Source organism: Lissotriton vulgaris, chromosome 10, assembly GCF_964263255.1.
Source record: "Lissotriton vulgaris chromosome 10, aLisVul1.2, whole genome shotgun sequence".
NCBI lineage: Eukaryota > Metazoa > Chordata > Amphibia > Caudata > Salamandridae > Lissotriton > Lissotriton vulgaris.
In genome coordinates, this window is record NC_141698.1 from 252,188,742 (window position 1) to 252,216,229 (window position 27,488).

At 44.6% G+C, this 27,488-nt stretch overlaps 1 protein-coding gene across 1 annotated transcript in view; it reads left to right on the plus strand.

Annotated features, from left to right (window-relative positions):
- Positions 1–27,488, plus strand: part of LOC147685058 (GTPase IMAP family member 7-like) — a 510,455-nt gene that overhangs the window by 214,214 nt on the left and 268,753 nt on the right. Inside the window, exon 4 of the mRNA XM_086940944.1 lies at positions 15,816–15,926. Coding sequence (XP_086797070.1) covers positions 15,816–15,926 — 111 coding nt within the window. The remainder of the gene's footprint in view (positions 1–15,815; positions 15,927–27,488) is intronic.

A 27,488-nucleotide genomic window follows, 5' to 3' on the forward strand; every position in this document is an offset into this window, starting at 1 on the left:
GGTATTAGAACCATGAGGGACAATGAAACAAGGCCTAGGGCCTGTAAAACCGCTGGGGCAACCAGGAATCACCCAAGGTAGGGACACAGGAGACCCACGGGGGACGCTTGCAGTCTCTAAACACAACCGCAAATCACCATTGACTTCTATGGAGAAAGTTGCAATTTGAATTTTAAAGATTAAAACCACTTAGGAGTGGACTAGGAACAAACCCCTTCAATACTAACAGTTCGAGAGTCAAGACCCATGGGAGCACCTGAGTGCTCGTGTTACCTCACCCAGGGAAGCCGGGTGCATAGGTCTTTTCGTGTCGGGTTTCGTCGTCTTCGTTTCCTATGGAGAGCTGCAAAGAAGTGCTGCAGGTGACCAGATAAAAAGTGTCCAGATGGATCCAAGGGTGGATCAAAGATCTGAAGAACCTGAAAGCAGAGAGGACAGAGACTGGGTCACTTGCCAGTGACCAGGGAGGCTACAAGAAGATGCCTACTGATGTCGGGTGATTTCAGGTGCAAGAAGTGAAGCTTAACTCTTCTGCCATGAGGCCTGGAGGTGTTGACAAAAACCAGGAGCTGGATACGAGATGTCCCACGTCAAATGTCGAGTGCTGCAGCGTTGGTATCCGGATTGGACCCAACAAGCCTTGGCAACAGCAACCCACGCAGAATGCAAAGATTGGCTTCGGAGCAGACCAGCTTCAGAGTCAGGGCATGTCTGGAGGAACCAGGGAAACCCAAGAAACAAAAGAGTTGCCATTGTGGGGACCTACCAGTGGACGGACCAGGAATGGCGAAGGGGCCACGAGCAGAAATGCTAGAAGCGGGCCCACGGAACACTCGTGGTGTGTAGGCCCACAATCTTCAGGGCAGATGGTGCCCAGGGCTTAGACTACAAGTAGCCCAATGCAAAAGTTTGGGAAAGCTCTGGAAGTAGGTTCAGGAGTTCCGGTCCCACATCTCTCGTGATGGCTGCGGGTCTCAGCTTTGCTGTGATCTTGTGTCGGCCTCAGGGATGTCCCGAAGTCTGTGTCCTGTGTCGCAGATTGTTCGGGATCTGGCGGGAGCCTTGAAAATGCAGACTGGCAAGATGCTTCTTTGGTGCCTGTTTGAACAGGGGAGTCACTCCTTGACCCCAAGGGAGATCCTTCCGTCTGCTAGTTGAAATCGAATGTCGAAGTTCCAGGATATATGTTGCAGAGTTTCGTCCAGGGTAATCTAAAGTCCTAGGGACTGGGTTCCTATACGTATACTAAGTTTAGGGGATGGACTAACTCTAAGTTCCCACCTATTCGAGGACCTGGAGAAGGGGTTCTTATACCCCTTCCCCTTTGTCCAGTTTCGTGCCAGAGCTGGGGCTAAGTGCCCCAGCAACTGGTTTGAACTGGGAAATGCACATGGACACCTTGTGTGCCACAATCACTGTCTGAAAAGCATTCCATGAATGCACCCACCCTGCTCCACTACACTAGAGCCTGTCTAGAGAGGTGGTTACACCTCCCTGTGATAGGAAACCTATTGTCCAGGCTTCCCCTGCAGGAGTTTCGTTCAGCAGCAGGAGGTTAGACTCTTGTCTTTGGCATTAGCATCCGCTTTGTGATGCTGGGGCTCTTTTAAACTATTACCGGGTAAGTAAAGGTGTACATGTCTTCTCCCTCTAGAAGGGTGGAACTCTACCCCCGCCGCCATGACTGGCAGGGGGGTAGGATTCCAAAGAGCTTGACACCAAACACGTCATATTTTGATGCAGCCATTCCAAAGTTAGCATTTACCGCAAGGTTGTAATGCACTTAAGAGTATATGTTATGGCTGTATCACATAACAGCTATAAGGAAGGGATTCTGAAAGCTGCCGAGGGGCTCAGCTCATGCTTGGGCACCCTCTCAAACAAAACCAAGCACTCTGCCTTCAGGATTGTCAAGGCCTGTCATAGGAGTGACTTATAGGTTTATATGTGTCTGTATATATAGGTAGATATAGGTATACTATATCTTAGTAAGGGGTGCTTACACCACCTAACCAGGCTGCAGGAGCAGACCTGTGGTGCTTTTTTGTAGGCTTCCCAGGCAGGGGTGGCATAATACATGCTTTAGCCCCTTTAGTCCTCTGGGGTACCTATGCCCTTGGTACCTAAGGTACCATATACTAGGGACTCACATCACAAGGGTAACTCAGTAACCAATCTGGAGTGTACCTAAAGTACATGCAATCAGTTTAGAGAGGAAACAGCTAGGCTGGGGTCCTGGTTAGCAGGGTCCCAGCCAGACTATAGTCGATAAATCAGGGAAACTCAGCAAAAAGTGGCATTAACCATAGTAAGCAGATCCTACTCTCCTACAGCGGGAGATTCGTTCTAAAAAAAAAAAATGAATGTCCCGGATGCTTATTGTCTACCACACCCATGACAGTCATTAAACTCTTTGCTATGGCAGGACATACAAGGCAGGGATGCATCTCAGGCAAGAACTTACTTGCAGGCAGCGCTGAGAGTGACTAAACTCTCTGCGTTTTGGGACATGCAACTTGGGCATAACACTTTTAAAAAACTAGTTTGGAAAAATGTCAAATCACTTTCCTTACTAGAGGACAAGGCTGTTTTTTTCAAAAGATCTCATGCATGGATGACCCTCAACTCGTACAAATCTTTGACACCACAAACATACTTTAGTCATGGTTACCCAAAAGCCACAAAAATGAGGTTCCTGAAATACAGATTAGGTATTCTGCCAAGTATAGAGTACCTCCCACCATGGCTCAGGACAGAGGGCAACGAGGCCTGCCCTCTCTGCAACTCAAAGAAGGGTGACATTCTCCATGTCACCTGTCTTTGTGAAGAACTACAACAAGCCCACCAACTGCTCCTTAAGGATCAGTTTCAGCAAAAAGGGATTAGCACCAGAAGGCAAGCGGTGCTCGCCTGCCTGAATCCTGCAAATACTAAATTGAACTGCAGATATGTCAAATTTCTCACGATGGTCGAGCAAAGAATTCCAAGACCACCAAAACCGGGGATACACAACACAGATACCGGCTAACAAGCAGACGGACAGAAGGAAGCAAGGGAGCCCACTGTTCCATCTTTGTAAAAAGGCGCATGGTCAGCCACACTGTACCTTTTAATTGTATGTTTATTTTTAAACGGTTTAAAAGTGTGATATTTTAAGATCCTTTGTAACATGCTTTGCACTGGTTTTAATTAACTATGCATAATAAACTTTACCTTACCATGACAGTCCCAACCGGTGGGCATGGAATTAGGAGGTGCCCTGAGAAAGCAGACAGAGGAGGGACCATGAGTAGGTCAGGCCTGCTGGTCCCAAGCATGCAACATAATGCCATCTGTTTGGTGGCAAAGTAGCTAACCACAAGGGCGACCCTAGAACAAGGATCAGGGATAACAAACAATATACTCCAAACAATGGTTCTTGAGCTATATTATCAGACTTAACTAAAAGAAGGTGAACGAGCCCACCAAAGAAGTAAAGGGAGAAAAGCCTGAGTGCAACAATGTCACAAAAAACCAATACTTAAGTAAATACTCAAATTAATTTAATAAAGTAAAATGAAAACACAGTGCGCTCAAACAATTACACTCACAATTAATACATTAAAAAAACATAAACATAGGGGAAATAAAAAAACAATGGCAGAGACTAATAAACAAATCACAATAGACACAATACACAGTAGGAGAATAATGTGATCTCTGGTTTTTGTAATGTACAATGCGTCAATGGCGTTTCAACCCAAAATTCCTTTAAGGCTTATTATCAGGACAAATTAACTTCAAGAGCGAAAGCGACCACTTGATAGACTTTCTGAACGGTCTTTCTAAACGTAGATAGGTTCTTCACCTATTGTACCAAATAGTTTCCAACAGGGGGACCTGGCAATTTCCAGAAGTGCCGCAAAATGGCGAACCTCCAAATTAGAATTTGCAGTTAATGTGGAACACGATCATCAAAAATTTGTATGGACACACCCCAGGATGCAAAAAATGTCAGATAATTTCATAAATTCAAGGGCATATATCCCACGATTGAGTATTCCACCAAAGACGCCACCAGGACGCGCTTGAAAGACTTTGCTGCTTACCTTGACTCCGCCGTGAGGGGAACGGCTTGCATCCCCCGCCCACTTGCCTGGTAACATTGCCGTGAGGGGAACGGCTGGCAGGAGGAACCACATTGCCCACAATCCTTTGCCTGGTGTGGCCCGATGACACCAGAACAGCGACACCTCCACCCTGTCATAAACGCTCCCGCCCCATGCAACTTGGGACGCGCACGGGACGCGCCTGGGCAAAGCCCGGGCCAAGGACAGACCCGTCCTTGCCCATCATAGACTGACTGAGGCCGGGCTGGGCCATATTATTTACTATTGGATTGTTAAAGGTACTGTAAAAAGGACCATATCTATGAACAGTGTTGGGACAGGGTACAGGTTGCCTTGGACAACCCCGCATGGAGTTGAAATGGGGGAATTTGTGGTTCTATCACTCGCTTGACTAGCAGCAGGGTGGTTTTAGTGTTTCTCTCCTTGTTTTCTCTATGTGGTAGCCCTTCTGGATTATACCATTCTCCTGCTTGGGCTAACACTGAACAGTTAACAGTAGGGGGAAGAATCTGCGCTGTTGTTATTTATAGGTTGTATTGCAGTACAGTTATTAATATATCTGTATCTAATATACAACACTAGGATGGAGGGCTAAGACAGGTACTGCAAAATCGATCCAAAGTGCCGCTGCTCCTGTGGCCACCATGGTAGCGTTTTTAACAAGAGCAGCTGCGCTTATTGATAAAGAAATAGAATGAATCCATAGGCATCTATCCTGATCGCCTTTATCCCGTTTGCTGAAACAGCATAGCCTTAATCAGGGGGACGCTGAGGTGGGTGCTCAGGACGATTTATCTTCATCCTGCTATATTCAACCAGATGGTACAAAAGGGGTTGGTGATGGATGGAGCATCTGAACCAATCAAACACTCACAAACAGTCAACAGATCTGGGTTTAATCCATCACCGTTCTTTAGCCCACTCTGCCACCCCAGCTCAGACATGGCCATATGCAAATCAGTCTGACCCTGTGCCTCATGGGAACAGTCCAGCCCGAACTGCCAAGCCATTCCTTCCCTGGACCGGAAACAAGCTTCCTAGGACAGGTTTCTGGCATTACCGCCGTCTTCAGCCAGGCTTGCTTGAATCCAGTAGCAAAGTGAGCAAAGGACTCACGTCTGAGCATACCCTGCCAACTTATGGTGAACAAAGCGGTACACAAGGGGTTGGTGATGAACGGAGCATCTGAACCAATCAAACACTCACACCCAGTCAACAGATCTGGGTTTAATCCATCAGCGTTATTCAGCCCACTCTGCCAACCCAGTTCAGACATGGCCATATGGACATCAGTCTGACCTGTGCCTCATGGGAACAGTCCAGCCCGAACTGCCAAGCCATGCCTTCCCTGGACCGGATACAAGCTTCCTAGGACCGGTTTCTGGCATTACAGCCGTATTCAGCCAGGCTTGCTTGAATCCATTGGCAAAGTGTGCAAGGGACTCATGTCTGAGCATACCCTGCCAACTTATTGCAAACAAAGCTGTACAAAAGGGGTTGGTGATGGACGGAGCATCTGAACCAATCAAACACTCACACCCAGTCAACAGATATGGGTTTAATCCATCACTGTTCTTTAGCCCACTCTGCCACCCCAGTTCAGACATGGCCATATGCAAATCAGTCTGACCCTTTGCCTCATGGGAACAGTTCAGCCCGAATTGCCAAGCCATGCCTTCCCTGGACCAGAAACAAGCTTCCTAGGACCGGGTCTGGCATTTCAGCCGTCTTCAGCCAGGCTTTCTTGAATCCAGTGGCAAAGTGAACAAGAGACTCACGTCTGAGCATACCCTGCAAACTTATGGCAAACAAAGCGGTACAAAAGGGGTTGGTGATGGACGGAGCATCTGAACCAATCAAACACTCACACCCAGTCAACAGATCTGGGTTTAATCCATCACCGTTCTTTAGCCCACTCTGCCACCCCAGTTCAGACATGGCCATATGCAAATCAGTCTGAACCTGTGCCTCTTGGGAACAGTCCAGCCCGAACTGCCACGCCAAGCCTTCCCTGGCCCAGAAACAAGCTTCCAACCAGATAGCAGCCCAGGAGCATCACAGGGGATATAATTTCCTTCTCTACCACCGCCTCCTCTAATTCCATTATCCCCGGCCATCCATATTGTTAATTATGTAGATCATCTTGGGTCCTCCTTACAGGGGGAAAAGGCGATACCATCAATAGCAGCAGCATCAAGACGCAAGATACTCGTCAAATGTCTGAACAAAAGAAGGTGGCTCATGTGGGTGAAGCCAGAATAGATAAGGGGGTGTTGCGTGCAGAAATCAAGAGAAAGTCCCAAGCAACTGGGGGAAATGCAAAGAAAGCAATACCAAGCATGGGGAGTATGACTTCCAACTGCCCTGTTTCTCTGCAGTGTTTAGATATGAATGGAATTATGGATGCTTTTCAGTTAGTACTGATTTAATTGTTGGACTCTAAACTGGAACCCATAGTTAATTGTTTAACGCAGATTGAATCTAGCATCACTGCTATTGCATCCAAGGCTCCCATAGATCCCTTAGCTCTGACAGCTCCCCTAATTGTACCATCAGGAGTCCCTTCAGTGCGTTTAGTACCTTCAGCCTTAGCCCCAGTAGCAGTTCCAATAGCACCAGATGTACTGATTAATGCTGAGAAGGGAAAGCCCACTTTGGCCCCAGTTGGACTTGATAATGGAGACTCTGGAAGCAGGATTGATCGTCTGTTATCCAAGAGTAGAGAGGGAAATCGGGCCCAGAATCCTAGCAAGAGCCTCAATCCTGTAGTTCAGGAGACTAATAAGGCTCTAAATAAGGCTCAGAGGGAGTGTTTCCCTAGGATTGACCTGCCACCAGAATCCTTACCTTATGTGACAGTTTTGGCCAATGTGCCTCAACTGCCACACGGGAACACAGAGGATTTTACTCAATTTAAGAACATAGCGCCTCACTGGATGAGTTATAATACCATAATGGGCTCAAGGGTAGGAAAGTATATCAATATGGTGCAAAGAGTGGATTGGATTTGCAGCAGCAAGAAGGCGGGTGGAGGGGATTGTGTAATTGTGAACTGTAATAGGCCCCATATAGCTGAGAGGCTACTTGCATCAAATGATACTGGCTGAGGCAGGGGTCCTACTTCAGTAATCTTGACACTATCATTAGAATATTTTTATTCCCCTGGTCAATATAGATGCCAGCCTTTTTGTCACAGCTATCCATCCCCTGTAATACATCCTGCTCATTTTCCAACAGCACTAGCATATTACACTGGGGCCAGGGGAGTTTGTGGCTAGAACAGTGTAAATGCTCGTACAAATTCACTGAACCTGTTTACCCCGCCCGTTGATCTAATGAACAGGTTTTCACCTCTCTCAGATATGGAGCTTTGTGATGGGCTGCTGGAGAGTTCTTTAGGGCTTGGGGGTGACCAAGAACCCAAAATTGACATCATCTGCCCAAGAGGCTCTGTAGACGAGGGTTGTACATTAACAGTACTTCAGATGCAACAAACTTCAAATATTATATCCTGGAATATTGCTGGTCTGGCAAGTAAGTTCTCAGACCCCTCATGGTTATCTTTTAGTAGGCAATTTGAAATCATTTGTCTACAAGAAACATGGCTTGTGGATCAGAGCTTACTATTGGAAGGTTATAAGGCCTTTTTTTCTCCCGCAACTCCCTCAGTAATAGGGAGATCAAAGGGAGGATTGCTTACTTATATTTCGCTGGCCTTAGAATGCTGTATCCAATCATTATCCACTACTGTAGTTTCACAGACGCTGGTTCTAAGAAGGGCCCATGTGTTAAGTCTAGTTAATTTCTATAACTCAGCTATTAGCAAACAAGGGTGTGCTATATCGGTTGGTAGACAAGTGCGCAGCTATGGATTAATTGTGTGGCAATATCCAACAGGTGGGACCTTTACTACACTTGCTGAGTAGCAATGTTGGGAGTATCATTTTAATTTTGGGAGACTTCAATACCCACCCCTGTGGAGATCCTAGGGTATCTTGCCTGATAGAGTTGGGATGCTCACGGGCGGAAGGGATCCACTTCGAACATAGTACCCAAGGGGACAGTTTGAATACCACCAAGCAGGAATTTAATTTGTTATCTGGCTGGTCCCTAGTAGATGAGTGCTGTTTCTTGGAAGTGCCAACATTTAAGGGGAAGGACGGGGAACGATTATTGATTACATTATAGTGATGGAGAATGCTCATAGTGATCACAACCCCTTCAGTATTTCATGCTCTAGCCCTGTCCTATTTGCCAAAAATGTAGTTGCACCAAGTGGTGTTGCTTGACCCACAAGTGGAAACAGGCGACTAAAATGGTCAACGATAGCTCCAGAGGGTTTCTATGAAACTATCAAGCAGGTCTGTGAAGAGAACATAGCGTCTTGTAACTCTGCTGGGGCTACCCCGGCTATTATTATGAGTGCTTTTGGTAATATTTCCCATATAATAGGGGATCTACTAACTTCCCTACAATTAAAATGGTTAGCCTTAAACCAAGATGGTTCGATGATGCATGTACACAGGCCTTTAACAACTTACATAAGGCCCTTAAAGGAATACCTAGGAACCGTATCCTGATAAAGGACATGCGCTCTGCCTATAAAAAAACATTGGCAAATAGGAAATCCAGTTTGAAAAAGATGGCCTGGATGGAGTTGATCGAGGCATCTACAATTAAAGATAGTGCTAGGTTCTGGAGCATAATTATTAAAGAAATAGTAGATAATGGGGAGGTAAGCGCTCTGGGATCACATATTACTGAGGAGGAATGGGTCTCTTACTTCCCAGCGATGTTTGAAGACCCGAAACCCGTTATTTGCTCCCAAAACAACACTGCTGGTGACCCTATTTTAGTTTTCACACAGGGAGAGGTTGAAAAGAGTATTGTTGGCCTAACTTGTAAAAAGGCACCAGGGCCCGATGGAATACCTCCTGATTTCTTTAAGTCGGACTCTGTTTTTTGGGCACCAATCTTAACCTCTGTACGTAATGCTGCGGCTATGGTGGGATGTCCTGGGTCCTGGGCCACCTCCACCATAGTTCCCATATTTAAGAAAGGAAGCCGGGATAGTCCCCAGCGGTCACGCGCAGCGGGAGCGCCGATTGTGCGCCGAAGGCACGCCAAAGGTAAGCCGGTCTGCGCCCGTCTGCGCCTGGACCGCGCCCAGTGCCAGGATCCCTGGTCCCCACCGAAGCAAGACGACCCAACAAACCTACGACGCCGCCGCCCCCAACGCACTCAATACCGGCCGGCTGCCCACCTGCTGCACGGCCGCCCCGAAACGTTTCCACGGACCCTTCACCTTCACAACCTGCAAGCTCTCCTGCCTCCGAACCTGCATCACGCCCGCCAAGCCAAACTCCAGCAGCGACCTCAAGTGCATCCTGCTCAACACCCGCTCCGTCCACAGACACGCCGTCGAACTCTGGAACTTGCTCGACACAACCTCACCAGACATCGCCTTCCTCACTGAAACATGGATGAACGCCTCCTCTGCCCCCGACATCGCCATCGCCATCCCGGATGGATACAAGATCATCAGGAGGGACCGCGTCAACCAGACCGGAGGAGGAATCGCCATCGTCCACAAGAACACCATCTGCATCACGACCGACGCCGACGACACCTTCTCCGCCGCCAAACACCTCCACTTCTAGATTCACACCAACCCCAAGACGACCCTCAGAGGCACCCGCATATACAGCTCACCACCTCCCTCAGCCAAAACCCGCCAGCCAGCACAACAGACCCCAACGAAGCGGCCCGCAACTTCACGCAGTGGCTGACCGCCTGCGCCGACGACCTCGCACCACTGAAGAACCCTCCCAGCAGACCCAGAAGCAAGAAGGCCCCTGGTTCACAGACAAACTCAAGGACTCCAAGAAGACCTGCCGCACCCTCGAGAAAGCCTGGCTCCTGGACCGGACCACTGACAACATGACCGCCCTCAAACACGTGACCCGCAAGCACCACCAGCTCATCCGCACCACCAAGAAGAAATCCCTTAAGGACCGACTGGACAACAACGCCTACGACAGAAAGGAACTCTTCAGCATCGTCAAGGAGTTCTCCAACCCCAGCACCGGCAACATCGACATCACCCCCTCACAAGACCTCTGCGACTCCCTCGCTTCATTCTTCCACCGCAAGATTGCCGACATCCACAACAGCTTTGGTGCACCACCCACGCTCCCGACCGTCGAACCAACGCACCCCACCGCCACCCTCCGCACCTGGACCACGGTGACCACCGAAGACACAGCCCGCGCGATGAACACCATCCACTCCGGATCCCCGACGGACCCCTGCCCCCATCACGTCTTCAACAAGGCCGACTCCACCATCGCACCCCAACTCTGAGACGTCATCAACACCTCCTTCGACACCGCCACCTTACCGGAGAGCTGGAAGCACGCCGAGATCAGCGCCCTACTGAAGAAACTAACAGCGGACCCCACCGACCTCAAAAACTTCCGCCCCATCTCGCTCCTCCCTTTCCCCGCCAAAGTCACAGAGAAGATCACCAACAGACAACTTGCCGCCTTCCTCGAGATGAATGGATTCCTCGACCCCTCGCAGTCCAGGTTCAGAGCCACCCACAGCACCGAGACCGCCCTCATCGCTGCCACCGATGACATCCGAACCCTGCTCGACAACAGGGAAACAGCTGCACTCATCCTCCTGGACCTCTCCGCAGCGTTCGACACGGTCTGCCACCGCACCCTAGTCCAGCGCCTCAGCAATACCGGCATCCAAGGGAAGGCACTGAAGTGGATCATCTCATTCCTCGCCGGGAGAACACAGAGAGTCCGCCTCCCCCCGTTTCGCTCAGAGGCCATTGAAGTCATCTGCGGCGTCCCGCAAGGATCATCACTCAGCCCCACCCTCTTCAACGTCTACATGAGACTTCTCGCCACCATCGCACGCCAACACAACCTCAATATCATCTCCTACGCCGACGACACCCAGCTGATCCTCTCCCTCACCAGAGACCCCGACACCGCCAGAACCAGCCTCCACGAAGGAATGAAAGACGTCGCCGAGTGGATGAAGAACAGCCACCTGAAACTGAACTCAGACAAGACGGAAGTCCTCATCCTGGGACCATCACCCTCTGCCTGGGACGACTCCTGGTGGCCCCCAGCCTTGGTCACCGCCCCCAAGCCTACAGACCACGCACGCAACCTGGGCTTCAGCCTGGACTCCTCCCACTCAATGACCAGACAAGTCAACGCCGTCTCCTCTTCATGCTTTCACACCCTCCGCATGCTTCGCAAGATCTTCCGATGGAACCCGACTGAAACCAGGAAGACAGTCACCCAGGCCCTCGTCACCAGCTGTCTGGACTATGGAAACACCCTCTACCCCGGAACCACAGCCTAGCTACAGAAAAGACTCCAACTCATTCAGAACCCCTCCGCCCGACTCATCCTGGACCTCCCCCGACGCAACCACATCTCCGGCCACCTGAGGGACCTGCACTGGCTCCCCGTCAGCAAGAGGATCACGTTCAGGCTCCTCACCCACGCACACAAGTCTCTCCATGACCAGGGCCCCAAGTATCTCAACAACCGCCTGACCTTCTACACTCCCACCCGCCAGCTACGATCGACCAACCCCACCCTCGCCGCCGTTCCACGCGTACGAAGAGCCACCGCCGGAGGCAGATCCTTCTCCTACCTGGCAGCCAAGACATGGAACTCCCTACCCATCCACCTTCGACTGACCCAGGACCACCTCTCCTTCAAAAAGCAACTCAAGACCTGGCTGTTCGAGCAGTAGCGGACCCCCCCCCCCCCCCCCAAGCGCCTTGAGACCCTTCCGGGTGAGTAGCGTGCTATATAAATGGCATGATTGATTGATTGATTAATTGCTACCGACCAATCTCATCCCTCGATTCAGTGGTTAAGGTGGTGGGGCGGATGCTCTTGGAGAGACTTACTACCTGGGCGGAGGATAATGATATTTTAGCAGACATACTATATGGGTTCCGCCCGGAAGGTCCACAGTAGCCCACTGACAATGGTTATTAGCAAATATACAATTGCATGGTCGGGAACCATCTACCTGGCCTTGATGGACTTGTACTCGGCATTCGATTGTGTAAATCGGGAGAAGCTGTGGCAGTCCATCAGGGCCATGGGAGCTGACTGTAGCATTGTGAATTTCCTACAGGATTTACACCATAAACCATTGCTCAGGTGCTGTACTCTGAGAATATGGAGGTTTCTAGGCCGTTTGCTCTACGGAGGGGATGCGACAAGGATGTATTTTAGCACCCTTCCTGTTTAACCTCTATATCAATGATCTCGACAAGGTTTTATCAGCTGCAGCTGTTGACTATCCATATATAGGGAGACGTCCACTTCCAATTCTTTTATACGCGGACAACGCAGTTCTTATATCAAGAACTGCCAGGGGTCTGCAGTCAATTTTGGAACTTTTCTCCACTTTTATGGGAGATCGGGATTCGACAGTCAATAACTCGAAATCATTTGAATTGCAGTTTGGGCCTAGAAAAAAAAATCCTGCTTTCAGTTTAGAGCAGGCACAGCTAGGATTCCACGCACGGATGTTTTTTCTTAGCTGGGCGTGGTTTTAGATGATAAACTTACCTGAGGCCCGTTACAACAGAGAAAAGAGGAAGACCTGATGAGACTGAATGGTGCTACATTTGATTTTGCCTCGAAATTAGGCAACAGAACAATTGCAGGACTAATGAAAATATATCACGCCAGTAGTGTTGCAACTGCTGCTTACCGGAGTGAAATTTGGGGCTATGGTAGTCTGGACCGATTGCAGGAGACGGAAAAATTAATTTTTTAAACGTGTGGTAGGAGTGCCTGGAGGTACAGCAAATTTGATAGTGCACGAAGAACTAGGCATGCCCTTTCTGTGTGAAACTTTGGCCCTGCGTCCTATTATTTTTTGGTTAAAGATTTGGACAAGCGAGCACTTGTTGATGACGCAAGACATTTTAAAAGACTGCATGAAACTTGACAATATGCTGAGAATCCAGAACAAATGTTGTGAAAACTTAATCGCCCAAATCGTTTTAGCAATCCGATACAATTTGTAAAAAAGATGTAGGATTAATGAAGGAAGCTTTCCTTACTCTGAAACCACAGGAACGGGAGGAGACTGAATTGTTTAAACCTAGTGTGTGTAAATTTGTTATGTTGAAAACCACAACCGGGGCTGAGCCATATTTACTGGGGGCCTTTACGAATTATGATTGCTATCTGTTGACCAGATTTCGTTTAGATCTATTTCATCTGCTGCTTGCTGTACCAAGGGGCAGCAGGAAAGGCCAACACTTAGCACCCTGTGGTTGCGACGGGATGTCCCCACAGGATATTTTACACTTTATGTTTTTTGTAAGTTGTATGATGTCTCCGGAAATATTTTTTAATTCCTGTTTTAAAAAAGATTAATTTTTTACATGCTCAGCCAGCTCTCCTGTTTCTGCAGTTATTGAGGGAAGATTGTGTCCCCTTTATTGTTGGTTTTTTAAAGTCTGCAATCAAGTCTAGGGTCAGTTATGATTAATTATTTTTACATTTATGTCTTGATTTAAAATTTATAAATTAGAAATGTGAGTACAATCATTATTTATTTAGTCTGCTAACGAATATATGTTCTCTGTTTTTTTATACAATGTATTAATGACTACATCTGTACTGTAGGGCTGTGCTTTAGTATACTTTGATGTTTTTTAATTGTGAAAAACCGAATAAAGTTTATATTGAATTGAATTGAATGTATTAATTGTGAGTGTCATTGTTTGAGCGCCCTTGTGTTTTCATGGATGTATGACATTACAACGCATACTTTTACAACGCCTACCTTTACAACGCAATTTTTACACCGCAACATCCATTACAACGCATACCATTACAACGCATGCCATTACAACTAATTATTTTAAACTACCTTTATAATGCATTGCACTATAACGCATACTACATTTACAATGCATACCATTACAACACATAACATTACATTGCATGTAAGGTAAGTATTGGATAGTGTAGGGGTAAAAATTACTATTCTAACTCCAAGGGGTGCAACAGTAGGGTAAGTGTTAGATAGTGTAGGGGTTAAAATTACTATTCTAACTCAAGGGGGTGCAACTGTAGGATAAGTGTTGGATAGAGTAGGGGTAAAAATTACTATTCTAACTCCAGGGGGGTGCAACAGTAGGGTAAGTGTTGGATAGTGTAAGGGTACTATGTGTTGTAATGCTATGCGTTGTTATGGTATGTGTTGTAATGACTGCATTGTAATGGCATGCGTTGTAGTGGTGTGCGTTGTAGTGTCATGCGTTGTAATGGTTGCATTGCAAATGCATGCGTTGTAATGGATGTTGCGTTGTAAAAGTTTCGTTGTAATGGCAGTGCGGTGTAAAAGTTGCGTTGTAAAGGTTGTTTCCCATTTTCATTTTACTTTATTAAATTCATTTGAGTATTTACTTATGTATTGTTTTTTGTGACATTGTGGCACTCATTGGCTTTTCTCCCTTAACTTCTTTGGTGGGCTTGTTCACCTTCTTTTAGTTAAGTCTGATAATATAGCTCAAGAACCATTGTTTGGAGTATATTATCAGTTTGGTGGCAGACAAAGTATTTCTGGGAGTGGAGCTAGAGGTTAATTTTTGGCAAATGTCCTGGTATTATCCACTGCTAAGCCCCTAGGAGTTTGAAGTGGGGGTGCTGAGGGTGCTGTAGTGCCACTCAAATAACCATGTTGAATTTCAAGAAGGTAAATGAGCAATAAACATTCTTTCACATTTTAATTTTATCTTGCCACAGAGGTTAAATGTTACAATCTGTCTTCTGACAAATTGCTATGTATTCTTTTAACATGAAGATTTATATTCACTGTTCTTTGACTGCAAAGTGAGAAGATTTTGTAATGTGAACTGTGTGACAATCTTGCACAGTGTGAAAGGTGTGAAATGAAAGGCTGTAGGATATATAAAAAATTCTAGCATACAACAAAAACAGAATTGTAAAAATATTTCAAAATATATCAGGACTTAGAAAACCACAAATGGAGCACTTTCTTTTGTAATTCTGAAGTGTAATGGAAACAAATATTGTAATAAAAACATAACAAATCAAGACACTTTACTTGGTGAGGAACAAATGCTAAATATGTTCTGAAACCTAATTCCACACATTACCATTTGTGCGCTCTACAATTTCATGTAAAACTACATGTCTTTGTACATTTCGTGGCTATGTCCATGGAAAATGTCTTGTCTGTAAATGACAGAGTGCTTCCACATGATGCTTTAGTAATAAACCAGCAATGGGGGTCTCCAATATGCACTGCCCACTACAAACCCTACCCTTACTACTCTCTCACTAAATGGGTGTGACTCATCCCTATGACTTAAGTAATTTGACTCTGATGGGAGCGACCACACTCAAAATTGACCCAGTACCACTGGCTAAATAAGGCCCTTCACCTGCATGCATTAAAAGGCAAAAGAAAGAACAGTTGGTGCAGACATTCATTTGATCATAAAGCAGAAACTTTGTACATGGAATCCTCCTGATGTACTTACATTCTGCTTTATGTGCTACTTGCGAGCAGACAAGAACTGACTAGTAACGCAACTAAATGCCAATGATTCAGTCTCTCTGATTCTATTCAAGATATTTTGTAAATGCTTTGTGTTTTTTCTCTTTTTTTCAGATACAGAAACTCCCCTGATAGATAAAATGTCTTCCTCTCAAGATTTGGGAGCAGTGGTAAAGATGGAAGCACCCACACAACCGGCACCATCTCCTGAGCATGAAAAGCCATGTATGTTATCTTATAGTTAATTTCTTTGTTTTTTTCAATGCAAAATAATATTGTATAATGATATGTTTAAGCACAATCCCTTGCTGTGCATGGTGAATGGGGCAGGCCACAGGGCCTGACCTGTAGCCAGGTCCTGCACCCATCCTCCATGAGTGGCAAACTCCCAACCATGTATTTAACAACAAGGGGTTGGGAGTAGGCCACTATAGGTGTGGCAGGGTATACTCAGACATGAGTCCCTTCCTCACTGCACCATCAGGATTCAAGCAAGCCGGGCCGAAGACGGCTGAAATGCCAGAAACCGGTCCCCGGTAGCTTGTCTCCTTTCTGGCGAAGAATTGGCTTGGTAGTTTAGTCTGCCCTGTTCCCATGATGCACTGGGCCAGGGACAGACTGATTTGCATATAGCCAGGTTCTGAGCTGGGATGGTGCAGTGAGATAAATAACAGTGATGGATCAAGCCCTGATCTTTGGACTGGGTAAGAGTGGTCTGCTTAATTCAGACACTCTGTTCATCACCACCCCCTTTTCTGAATCGTTTTAGGCCACTATAGGTGTGGCAGGGTATACTCAGACATGAGTCCCTTTCTCACTGCACCATCAGGATTCAAGCAAGCCGGGCCGAAGACGGCTAAAATGCCAGAAACCGGTCCCCGGTAGCTTGTCTCCTTTCTGGTGAAGAATTGGCTTGGTAGTTTAGTCTGCCCTGTTCCCATGATGCACTGGGCCAGGGACAGACTGATTTGCATATAGCCAGGTTCTGAGCTGGGATGGTGCAGTGAGATAAATAACGGTGATGGATCAAGCCCTGATCTTTGGACTGGGTAAGAGTGGTCTGCTTAATTCAGACACTCTGTTCATCACCACCCCCTTTTCTGAAACTCCCAACCATGCGCAGATTTCAGCCAACTGGCCACAGAGTCCACCGTATTTTTGGATTGGTTCTTGGTTCTGTAGGACTCTCACTAGACTCCTGCAGCAGTTCTCTGGGACCACAGAGTGAGGGGCTAGCACAAAAATGGATCCAGCTGATGAAGAAAACAGCACTTGTGAACAAACAGGTTGCTCTATTGTTTTAATTTGCGTCCTGTGGGAGTCTTGTGGGATCAGCTGTCAATATTGCCAGTCAGGTGGCAACATGTCCCAAACGTGCTCTTTAGGGTCAGAGAAAGGGAGCTCACCATGCACCCTTATACAGATTTGTCAAATGATGCCAAAGTTATACATATGTCAAATAATGCTTTGCCTTTGGAAACTAGGTCCTAACTGTAAGTACATACTGGTAACCACCAGTAGATGATATATGTATATATTATAAATATATATTCACAGAGAAAAACATAGGTTTCAGGGGTGTTATAGTTAGCTGGCCATTTCACTCGTACAAAACCATAGAAATTCCTCTGTTATATTTAGTTCTGCTAACTATAACTCGCGCGCCCGCAATGCACTGCTGATGATGTCACATATTGCATGGTCAGTGACATCACTGATGACATCACTGATGACATCTCAAATGACATCACTGATGACATCAATGATGACATCATCCAGTGAATGTGGTTTAGTTTGAAATTTAAATATGTATTATATATATATATATATTCACTGAAAAAACCATAGGTTTCACACCAGTTATAGTTAGGAATTAGCATTTAAAAAACCTATTAAATTCACTGAAAAAACCATAGGTTTCACACCAGTTATAGTTAGCTGGAAATTTTACTGATATAAAACCATTGAAATTCCCACGTTATAGTTAGTCGGACTCACTATAACTTGCGCGTGCAATGCACTGCTGATGACATCACATATTACATCACTCATGACATGGTCAGTGACATCACTCATGACACCATCCTTGTGACATAGTGACAGACCTCCTTTCACTATAATGTAACCCTTGAGACACATATTCAAAAATAGAAACTGAAATTTTTTAAAAAATGGAGATACCTATATCAGTTACAACAAGCAATTCAGTAATTCCACTATCTATATACACATCCACTCATTCACCAATAGTTCTATATAGTCACTCATACATATACTCACTCATCATATGAAGTGATACACCTATACATCCTGTTACACACCGACATTCATCCAAAAGTTACTCACACACATATTCACACGTGCAAATAAACTATTGGACATCCATTTATTTGAATATAGAGTTATAAACACACTTCCACCTTACTTCTATTTAAAATTACACATATTTATTCTCTTAAACAATCACTTATAGAAACACATACTTATTTAAACAGGAACTCTTACAATCTCTTACTCTCACATATACTCACTTATATACATCAATATTCATATATACTAGATTAAAACATATGTAGTTACTGATAAAGACACTAGTGAGACAGTCATTCACTCACTAACAAACACATATAGACACTCATCCACCCATACAGTCCTGTACATATGTTGTCTTCAAAACACATACAAACAAAGAGTCAGTCACTCATGCATCTATGTGCTAAGTAATACCCCCACCAAACCATATAGACACTCATACTGATACTAATAAAAATATCTAATAACCCATATACATACACATGAGTGGATGTGTATTAGATGGTGGTATTACTGAATTGGTTGTTGTAACTGGTATGGGTATATCCACTTTTTTGAAAATATTAGTTTCTATTTTTGAATATGTGTTTCATGGGTTACATTACACTGAAAGGAGGTCTGTCACTGTGTCACAAGGATGGTGTCATCAGTGATGTCATGAGTGATGTCACTGACCATGTCATGAGTGATGTAATATGTGATGTCATCAGCAGTGCATTGCACGCGCAAGTTATAGTGAGTCCGACTAACTATAACGTGGGAATTTCAATGGTTTTATATCAGTAAAATTTCCAGCTAACTATAACTGGTGTGAAACCTATGGTTTTTTCAGTGAATTTAATAGGTTTTTTAAATGCTAATTCCTAACTATAACTGGTGTGAAACCTATGGTTTTTTCAGTGAATTTCATAGGTTTTTTAAATGCTAATTCCTTACTATAAGTTTCACTTTATAAATAAGACTGTTAGCACTCTAGTTGTTCTTTTTAACACTCTGGTACATTCTGTCATTGGGCTACAGTTGTGCTACATCTAGTTGAATTTTGGGCTACATTTACAATTTTTGATCTCTGGTGGCCATCTTTGGGCTTCATTGGGCTACTTTGGGCTACATTTGGGCTACATTTTGGCTCTAACATATATTAAGCCCAATGTAGCACAATACATATTTTTATAAAGTTAATTTTTTTACAAACCACTTCAGAATAGGGCTACCTGTCTCTACAATTATCCCATTTTTTTTTTTTTAATTTTTGGGGGGAGCGCTCCCAGAGCGCGCCCCGGAGTGCGCCCCGAAAAGCGTATTTCTGAAAAGCGCCCCCGGGCGCGCTCCGGGGAGCGTCTCGTGAGCGCCAATATCGCAAACGAAAACATGATCGTGACGTATCGCGTAGCCGCGACCGCGTGATACGCACGGCGTAAGCGCACCCGGAAGTACTCGAACGAATACGATCGCAAAACGTAAACTTCCGACGCGCTTACGCTGCGCGCCCCCGTGCGCGTAGCGTAAGCGCGTCGGGTCATGTGAGCAGAAAATAACACTTTTCATTGGTTCATAACAGTTTTAGTTTCATAATGATGAAGCCCCTGGTCTTGTGACCTGAAAATAACACTTCTCATTGGTTCAGGACAGTTTTGTTTTCCAAATGATGAAAGCCCCCACCTTTTTTCCTTATTCTGACTTTGTCCTTTGACTGAGGAAGATCTGTTTGGAACTCTCTGTACCTTTTTGTACTTTAAAATGGCTTCAGTAGCAGCAGCAGCAGGTGCATCTCAGCCACCACCACCACCACCACCACCAAGAGGACCAGCTCCAAATTATATTGGTGGTCAAGAACAGGAGGAGGAGGAAGAGGAAGAGGAGGAGGGGAGAAGAAGATGGCTGCCTGAAGAAAACACACCTTATAAACCCAAACCACACTTCATTTGGCAGTTTTTTTCATTCCCAGAGGGGCAAAAAAAGGTGAATGCGCCCAAAGTCACTTGCCTCATCTGCGATGATGAACTTTCACGGGGCAACCCAAATAAGAAATATTCTTTTGGTAACTATACCATGATTCGGCACATGACAAGAAAACATCCAAACAACTACTCTCGCGCAGAGTTCCGGGAACTGGCCAGTAACCTCCCCCAGTCATCAAGGACCCCCTCCCAAAGAAAACAACCCTCTTCCTCGCAACCAGAAACATCTGAGGTGATGCCTAGCATTCAGCCAAGATTTGCTGATTTTAAAATTACTTGTAAGGCTTGTGGCAAGCTTATCTCCTATGGGGAACAAAGTGTTAAGCTCATCGTCCTTGCAGGTGATAATCACAAGTGCCCCAAAAAGAAATAATTTTTTGGGTTTTTTGTTTTTTTGCTCCAGTTGAGCCAGTTTCAATTCCCTTTTTTTGTTTCTCCCCCTAAAAAATACAAAAAAAATATAAAACTGTTTTGAAAAGCCAAAAAAAGTTTAAAAAGTTCCAAAAACACAAAAAAAATATAAAACAACAAAAAGAAGAAAAAAAAAAGTTCTTTTAAGAACTACCTCCAATTTCTAAATAAAAACTTCATTTTTTTAAAACTCTGTCATCTTTTTCCCTCATTTTACGCTCCCCGGTGCGCTACCTGGTGCGCGCACCGAGCGCTTCCCCCGCGCAAAACGAAAAAAAAAAAAATATTTTAAATGCCCCGCGGGGCCCTTTTATAGCCCCCACATCAAACCTAGGGGGTCAAAGGGGTCTATCCCTGACGCCTTATGGTCAGTTCCCACTTTGTTTTAGCCACCTCTTATGTCTCGATTTTACCGAGACACAAGATGGCGACCGCTCTGGACTGTTTGGAATGTTTACAGACACCCGAGAGCCAATCAGCTTTCCATGCGCACCTCGCGTGTCGCGCCTGGAGCGCACTCCGGTGCGCGCACCTGTGCGCTGCTATAGATATATATATTTTTTTGAACCTAAATTACTCAAAATCCACTGGAGCACATATCTTGAGACATAGCAAAGGCACATCGGGCTACCAGTCCCTACAATTTTGCCAAGTTTGGTGGAAATCCATTCAGCCGTTCGGGCTAAAAGTGAAATCGACCGCCCTATGGAAATTAACATGGGGAAAACGCGTTTTGGGACCCCCCTTTTATCTCGGCCCCCGCTTGACGAATCCCCCCCAAACTTTCAGGGAAGGACCGGACCGCCATGAGACCATTTTCCTGAAAATTTCAGGCAGATTCGTCAACCGGCGCCAAAGTTATTCAAAATAGAATGTTGAGATTTAACATTGAAAATTATCCTAACTATAACTACCTACTGGCGACCGCCAGTAGGTAATATATATATTACCTACTGGCGGTCGCCAGTAGGTATATATAGTTAGGATTTTTTCTCTATGGAACTTTTGAAAATTCTATGTCCAATAACTTTGGCGTTTGTGGACGGAATCGGCTGAAATTTCCGGGAAAATGGCACATTTTATTTCTGAGCAGCCCCATAAAATTTGGGGGGGGGTTTGTCAAGGGGGGGCCGAGAAAAAAGGGGGGTCCCAAAACGCGTTTTTCCCATTCATTTTTCCATAGGGCGTTTGGCCTCACTTTTAGCTCGAACGGCTGAATGGATTTACACAAAACTTGGCAAAATTGTAGGAACTGTTAGCCCGATGTGCCTTTGCTGGGTCTCAATATATGTGCTCCAGTGGATTTCAAGACATTAACGTTTAAAAAAACAGATATATCTGTGACAGCGTCCCGGATAGCGCTCCAGATCGCGTACTTTACGCGTAACGGAGCTTTGCGAAGCGAAGCTGATTGGCTCTCCGGTGTCTGTCAACATTCTAAACAGTCCGGTGCGGCCGCCATGTTATCTCTCGGTAGGATCGAGAGACAAGAGGAGGAGAAAAACGAAGGGGGAATTTAATGAAAGGGGGCAAGGTAGACCCCTCTTGACCCCCTAGGAATGATGTTGGGGTTATTAAAGGGTCCCTTGGGGCAAATAAAAAAAATTTAATTTTTCGCGGTAGAAGTGCTTCCCGGTTCGTGAACCGGGTCGCAAACTGGTAGTGAAACGAGAATCCGCTGTGTTTCGATTTCATTGAATTACAAGTGGAGGATAAACAATGTGAGAAATGGGTATAAGGGGGCACGAGAGACGTATCCTGACCCCCTATGTTTGAGGGTGGTTGAGGAGGCTCATATATGTTGATACTTGTCTTCCAGCGGCTGCGCGTGAGCGTTTTCTTTTTTTTTTTTTTTTGCTGCGTGACGTCTGTTGACGTTCGATTCGAAGGAAATCAGGAAGTGTTGACCGCCATTTTGACACTGCGAGTAAATATATTGTTAAAAATAATTGTTATAAATTAATCTGTATTGATAAACATTGTGTGCGCCATCTTGCTTTTTTTCCAATGCCACATCCTGTATTGTGATTGGGGAGGGGATTCTCACTGTGAGGGTGTGTGGGACCGAGCCTGAAGCGGAAGATTCCAGGGATGCCTTTTTGTACATCAAAGTCTTCACAATTATGTGTCACATTAAAAATATATAGCACTCCAACAAAGTAGTAGGATTATAACACTTTAATAACTTATAAATATATACATCGCAACAAAAACAGTAAACACCTTAAAACATTTTTTATTAAAACAGAAGGAAGTCGCCATTTCTTTACAATAATCAATAATGAAAAATCGATATCAATAGGGTTGTCCGTATTCCCGATGCAGCACTATAGTGCAACATACACAGCACCTGGGGTGTCAAGAGTGAACAGGTCCTAGCTGCTTTACCAATGACTGACAAATGCTATATTAAACACTTACTATGTATAATACTTGCGTTCACAATAGTTTTACTTTACAAAACAGAACAAAAGATGTCCCCTGTAAGTAAACCCATATTAGCTGTTTCAGTTATTGAACATCCTAAGGTTTTATGACATGGGGAACAGTAGTGATATCCTGGGCGGGTGATGGAACTGGGTTTGTTAATGGAAAAACATCTACAGAGAAAACTATTGGTAAATTATACTTCTCTGGAAATTTATAACTCACAAATGTTTCATTTGTGTAATCGTTTCAAAAACATGTACATTAAAAAACTAAATACGCTCCACTGTTTTAGAAAATCTTTACAGTTTGCTACATCACCCTTTAAAGTTACAACTACGAAAACCTACTTACTTAAGCTGTTGAATTCGGCTTCAAATGTAAAGCATAAGTTCAAGCTAGCATATCATATTTTTAAAAGGTTAAACATAATTGATATGCAAATTTAAATACTACCCTTTCTTAATGGTGACACCTTATCTGTCCTATATCCCACAATTTCCATGAGCAAAGCAAAAGAAATTCTGAGGCCCTGAAGAAATAAGGCTTACTGTGGGGTTCAACTCAATCTGGTGTTTGGGCGCTTTCATGTTTTGGGGTCATATTCTGTGACAGGGTGCAGGCACCAGAAGAATTTTAGCATAGTTCATCACATTGGAGAATGAGGGTCTGGGTAAATATCTAATCTGGTGAAGAACCATCCCTTTTTTAAACCCCATGGTGACCGACTATAGTTTATTCTCTATTTCGTTTCCTTGCCATAACAAAATAAAAGTCTTGGGTTATTTATGGAAGGGAAGACTTTTTTTTCTTCCAATTTTTAAAAAAAACAAAGGTTTAAGGAAAGGCAACCCTTAATGTGCATGTTTTCCACAGAAATTTGCCTTTGAAAACTAGAGGCAATAAATAAGGCCGAAATCTGTATTTTGTTTTTGGATACACATGTTATTTGTGTCTGTGTATTCATTTTTATGCATCACTTTATATGGAATGGTTAAAATAACTTATGATGCAACTTAACAGGAAAGATCACAAACATTCCAATGAGTGCTATGTCCCATGTTTTACATAAAGTAGTGTTTACCTAGAGTGGTGCTGTGTAGGACACTTTGAATGGAAATTAACCAGAACTATAACCATCTACTTCCAATAATATAACTTTTATGCCCAAATTACGCAATTACTCAATTTTCGATGATTAATCAAATGGCCTTTTTTCTGCTTCACTAGACATCCTTCATAGCCAATGACTGCATATTTTCCATTATTGAAAAAACTAAAGTGACAACTTCCTCATCCTTAATTTGTCTTTCTTTGTTCCTTAAGATGTCATCTGTGTCAACCTCTTCCAAGAATGCAGATGTGTTAGGGATTTCCTTGTGTTTCTTAATAGCATTGGTGTCTGCACACTTCTTTGTCAATTCTGTGAACATGACAGCTGCTTCATAGACAGATGATATCTTTGTTAAGTCATTAGTGTTAAGTATGTCTGAAACTACAGTGACCTTCTCTGTTTTACTTTCCTCAGACACTACAGAGTTTTGTGTGTTGTTCTTCTGAGCGACAATTATTCCAGATGTTATTCTAGCCTTGTCCTAGCGTTTCACTTGCCATTCAGCGGTTTTCCGCCCGCTTTTGCTGCACTGTGTCTCGTCAGTAGCGGTCTGTTGTGTGAATAGTCCCAAGGCAGCAGAACGCGCTGAGATCTGGACGGCACCCAGGTCATGTCCAGTAAGTTGCCACACTGGTTTTGGTATCCTACAATGCTGTTCCAAAAAACGGCGTGGGGCGCCCCGGGGGGGGGGGGGGGGCGGGGGGGGGGAAGGCGGCGTGAATGTTCCTCCCCAGGTGGAGGCTCATCTGCTGTAGTGGGGTGCCCCTTTACCATTTCAGTTGCCATTCCGCCCACTTTTGCTACACTGTGCCTCTTCCGCCATTCAGCTGTTTACCGCCCGCTCTTGCAGCTACAGCGTCTCGCTCATCATGTAGTTGAGTTGCTTCCACTCTTGCGGTGAAGCGATAGGCGGCTGCCACAGGACTCTTAAAATGGCGGCCGGCTCTTCGGATTTGGGCGTGGTCCACTAAAATGACCCTGGGACACCTTGGAACTCGGACGCTTGTCTGCTAGGGCATGGGCCCCATTCCCGAAAGCGTACCCTCATCCTTGAAGATTCTATAAAAGTCTTGGGGTCCCCCGACTCCCGCAGGCTTCCGGTGGGGAGCGGCTGCCATGATTGCTTGCGGAATGGCCACGACGGAGCTACGAGATGGTGGTGCTCCCATGCTGACGCCAGCTTCAGTCTGAAACATCCAGAAACACTGTAGACTATCAATTAGATGAGTTCCGGTGGAGCCCCAACGTGACCCGGTAGGGAAGAACTTGCCCTCCCCTTTTTTGAGTGATGGTTCTTGTTGCCTGTCCCCTCTGTTGTCATCTAACGGAACCTTTTTTGATTGCCGAGTGAGAAAAAAAAAGGTGGGTCTTTCATCGTTTGGGAAAAAAAATGTTTTAATCCAAAGAAAAGTGTTATTTTTTGGTCATATGATCAAGCCATCCATCATTAGGAAACCAAAAGTAAAATGAACCAATGAAAAGTTTTATAAACAAGTCACATGACCTGTTATGCGGCTTTGGGTTATAAAAAGCATACAAAACTCGTTGGCCCATGAGGCGGCGTCAGTAGCGGACCGATGTGCGAATAGGCCGAAGGCAGCACAACGCGCCGAGATCCGGATGGCACCGAGGTGGTGTCCAGCAAGTTGCCGCACTGGTGTGGCCATCCTACAATGCTGCGCCGAAAGACGGTGTGTCTCCCACTCAAAATACATAAAATGGCGAAAGACGGCGTGTCTCCCACTCAAAACATATAAAATGGCGAAAGACGGCGTGTCTCCCACTCAAAACACATAAAATGGCGAAAGACGGCGTTTCTCCCACTCAAAACACATAAAATGAAGTCTAGACTAAAAGGCAATGATCATATTTTCTACTCTTGCTATAGTTGTTCATGCACTGAGGGTGCTGTAGAAAAAAATAGAAAAATCTACCCGATTCAGCACTATAGTGCAACATACACAGCACCTGGGGTGTCAAGAGTGAACAGGTCCTAGCTGCTTAACCAATGACTGACAAATGTATAATACTTGCGTTCACAATAGGTTTACTTTACAAAACAGAACAAAAGATTGTTTATTAGCATAGTGATTGGAGCAGTTATATACATATTCGGGCATAGCAATAATCAGAATGTCACATTCACATGTCTGCTCAGTGTTTACAGGTACTTAGTATCATTGATTTTTCATTTTCGTCCGGACCATGGTGACCAACTATAGTTTATTCTCTATTTCGTTACCTTGCCATAACAAAAAAAAAGTCTTGGGTTATTTATGGAAGGGAAGATTTTTTGTTTCTTCCAATTTTTTTTAAAAACCAAGGTTTAAGGAAAGGCAACCCTTAATGTGCATATTTTCCACAGAAATTTGCCTTTGAAAACTAGAGGCAATAAATAAGGCCGAAATCAGCATACACAGCACCTGGGGTGTCAAGAGTGAACAGGTCCTAACTGCTTAACCAATGACTGACAAATGCTATATTAAACACTTACTATGTATAATACTTGCGTTCACAATAGTTTTACTTTACAAAACAGAACAAAAGATTGTTTATTAGCATAGTGATTGGAGCAGTTATATACATATTCGGGCATAGCAATAATCAGAATGTCACATTCACATGTCTGCTCAGTGTTTACAGGTACTTAGTATCATTGATTTTTCATTTTCGTCCGGACCATGGTGACCAACTATAGTTTATTCTCTATTTCGTTACCTTGCCATAACAAAAAAAAAAGTCTTGGGTTATTTATGGAAGGGAAGATTTTTTGTTTCTTCCAATTTTTTTAAAAAACAAAGGTTTAAGGAAAGGCAACCCTTAATGTGCATGTTTTCCACAGAAATTTGCCTTTGAAAACTAGAGGCAATAAATAAGGCCGAAATCTGTATTTTGTTTTTGGATACACATGTTATTTGTGTCTGTGTATTCATTTTTATGCATGACTTTATATGGAATGGTTAAAATAACTTATGATGCAACTTAACAGGAAAGATCACAAACATTCCAATGAGTGCTATGTCCCAGGTTTTACATAAAGTAGTGTTTACCTAGAGTGGTGCTGTGTAGGACACTCTGAATGGAAATTAACCAGAACTATAACCATCTACTTCCAATAATATAACTTTTATGCCCAAATTACGCAAAGATTTAGCTAATCTACTAAAGGGGGGAGTCGCCATTTCTTTTCAAAATGTATTCACCCATCCGTAGCCTCTCTAATCTCCATTACAATGTGTTTGTTGCTATCGCTAGCTGATGAAAAAACTAAAGTGACAACTTCCTCATCCTTAACACCTTAGCTGCGTGTAAACATCCCTCCCCAGTGCTACGCTGTCCATTGGAACCAGTGCTGAATGGACGTCCAATGGTCGTACGCAGCACTGGGGAGGTAGCGCTGCTGACGACCGTTGGCCGTCAGCAGCACTTAAGGGGTTAATTTGTCTTTCTTTGTTCCTTAAGATGTCATCTGTGTCAACCTCTTCCAAGAATCATCAGCGTGCATAAATACGAAAATGTTTTTACTTACCACGTACTTGACATTTTACAGCTTTTCATATT